This window comes from Plasmopara halstedii (genome assembly GCF_900000015.1).
Source record: "Plasmopara halstedii genome assembly, contig: Scaffold_2862, whole genome shotgun sequence".
In the NCBI taxonomy this organism is placed as follows: domain Eukaryota; phylum Oomycota; class Peronosporomycetes; order Peronosporales; family Peronosporaceae; genus Plasmopara; species Plasmopara halstedii.
Genome location: NW_020189767.1, coordinates 1 through 2,941, shown reverse-complemented (window position 1 = coordinate 2,941; position 2,941 = coordinate 1). Strand labels below are relative to the sequence as shown.

The following is a 2,941-nucleotide window of genomic DNA, read 5'->3' as shown; positions in this document are numbered from 1 at the left end:
AACTGGTGAGCTTAAGGCAACGCCTACGAACTCTCCTTTGGCATAATGCACACGACCAGTGAACTTGACAACCTAGCACATATTCCGTTAGCCCTCCCTATAACTTTCTCAAACACGAACGTACCCCCATGTGCTTTCCATAAAGAAGAACTTTACTTCCAATCTTTGGTGTTGGATTGACAACTGCATCAGTTTTAGTCTCACTTGTAATGTCTATACAACATTCTGTTCTTTTCTCCAAAGAATCTCTCGGTTGTGGCTGCGTAAAAATGCTTGTCATAGATCGCATCTCTTCTTTGGAATCGGAGCTGATTAACATCATGAATATTGCAGTCAGTAAGATTTTTTCATAACAAAAATTATAACGTACAATGGTGTATCTAGATCGTCTAGCATCATGCCGTAAGCAAAGAGATTCATGAGCTCTTTGTCACTTAGCAGACCAGGTAATTCACTCTTTCCACCTTTGCGTCGGACTTGAACTCGCACTCCTCCATTGCCTTTTTTAGATTTGTGCTGACGTCGAATTTTTTGTGATGAAGATCCAAATAACACGTCAAACATTACAAGCATTTCCTCCATCGTAGGAATGTTGAATAAGTCGTCCGAGCCCAGATAATCCTCGTCGAAATCGTCAAAGTCTGCAGGGCACAGATCTGGATGAAATTGTTTGTGACTACGATTCAAATAATCATCTATAAGCTTATATGCTGCCGAAATCTGTTGAAATTTAGAAGTCGCTGCTGGATCCGGATTCTTATCCGGATGAAATTGAAGTGCCAGCTTTCGATACGCCTTTTTTACTTCTTCCGGACTTGCTTCTCTTGTCAACCCCAACGTACGATATGCTTGGCGAATAGTGATGATCATGGCGAGAGAAAGAAACGCAATCAAATATCTTCTGACAAAGGGACGCAAGTCTTGAAACGACCAATGAAAAGTTGATCAAAGATCTTAAATCTGGAATAGTTATTAGTAGAGATGCTATTCTTTAAGCCGTAGAAAGCAAGATGTGTTGGTGCAACATACTGTTTGTGTTGTCCTTACGATACTGTGCGAAACAACTTTTTTTGTAATTGGAATGTCATGAAGAAGTCGAAATTCACTACACTAGTTATGATCTCATGGCTTGTTGTGCCTGAAACGAAAGCGGCTGTTCGCAATACGAACAAGACTGGAATGGAGCCGATCGACTACATTTCAGACAAGATTGTTCAATTTTATATGTGCACGATGCATTTGGTCCTAAATTAAAATTCGTTGGCTAACACTTAGTTATCAATTTGCTTTGCAGGACCAAAAGAACTAACTTGAAGATACTCATGTATTTGTTAAAGATTTTTGGGATTATTGTGTGGACTTTGCTGTCTATAGTCGAGGTGGAGTCGACGGCTCCTATTTTGAAAGCTTGCGACATTGGTTGCGTGGAGAGGAGCCCATCAAGGTGCCTACATTATCAGAACGTGCTCAAGAGTTTCTCATAAAGCACAATTTTGCTGAATATGAAGTGAGTTTTGAAGATTTATTGATTGGAAGGACCGCTAAGGAAATCGATAAAAAATATGGGGTTGCATCAGCCAGGAGTTACGTCATTTACCTGAAAAAAGTGATTCAAACACCCTCAACGGACCAAGCAATCAACGAGGAACTGGCATCTCGCGTGGCTACTATTCTTGATGGTATTGGATCATAAAATATGATGATAACGTGTTCTCATCACCTGAACAATAATAAACTTCCTGAACTTGAAACTGTTTTCACTTTTTCATTCATAATTTTTTAGTGTTTAGTGAGAATAAGACCGTCAAATGCGCAAATTCGCGTTTGTACCACATATTTGAAATAAATAAAGCACCACCTGCAAGTCGATCTGTAAGTAAGTGCACAGGTGATCCGTACCAGTGGCACTCATGCCCTAGCTGCAAAGTCAGGCAATGAACACAATGAATGATTAACTCCTTATAGCCAACGTTTATGATTTTGCTTGTTTTGCGTCACACCAAAGTACATTTCAAGTTTAAGACAATCATGTGCGAAGCTGAATGAAAAAAAGAATAGATCTCAACTTTTCTCATACCTCGTGCAGGTAGCAAAGGCACAATGAAGGCTCATCGCATTGTTCAATCTGATGAATAATTTTGTGGATTACGTTGCAAAAAAAGTATAGGATAATATGTAACTATTGAAGAGGTGTTTTGAGTTGTCTAACCGATTATTCATTAAAACATCTACGATTTTCGACCCGATCGCAAGTTCTTCGGTAGCATTTCATGCGACTAGTTGGATGACTGACCTTTTACCTCACTTTCAAATGTGAGCTTCCTGAAGAGAAAACGGGATGCAAGACGATATAATAATTCGTAATTCATAACTCAAGCGTATGTTATGAACACTTCTATCTATATTAAAGATCTAGGCGGCAAAAATTATATCGTTCGGGCGCACCATGATCCCATGAGTCAAAATACTTTATTTACCCTTGATCAATCCGTTGTTCTTACCAACTAGTGAGTTTAAGGCAACGCTTACGAACTCTCCTTTGGCATAATGCACACGACCAGTGAACTTGATAGCCTAGCACATATTCCACTAGCCCTCCCTTTAAAACTTTTTAAGAAACAAACGTACCTCCATATGCTTTCCATAAAGGAGAACTTTACTTCCAATGTTTGGTGCTGAATTGACGACTGCATCACTTTTGGTCTCTCTTGTAATGTCTATACAACATTCTGTCCTTTTCTCCAAAGAATCTTTCGGTTGTGGTTGCGTAAAAGGGCTTGTTATAGATCGTATCTCTTCTTTAAAATCAGAGCTAATAAACATCATGAATATTGCAGTCAGATTTTTTTTCACAATAGAAATTATAACGTACAATCTAGATCATCTAGCATCATGCCGTAAGCAAAGAGATTCATGAGCTCTTTGTCACTTAATGAGAGCA

The 2,941-nt window shown here is 39.0% G+C and overlaps 1 protein-coding gene across 1 annotated transcript; it reads left to right on the top strand.

Annotated features, from left to right (window-relative positions):
* Positions 1-1,116: 1,116 nt before the first annotated feature.
* PHALS_04896 (uncharacterized protein) lies at positions 1,117-1,518 on the top strand (the record flags this gene model as incomplete). Its single annotated transcript, XM_024718751.1, has 3 exons — positions 1,117-1,226; positions 1,295-1,444; positions 1,509-1,518. The coding sequence occupies 3 exons, from the start codon at positions 1,117-1,119 to the stop codon at positions 1,516-1,518; spliced, it is 270 nt and encodes an 89-aa protein (XP_024584119.1).
* Between the last annotated feature and the right edge of the window lie 1,423 nt (positions 1,519-2,941).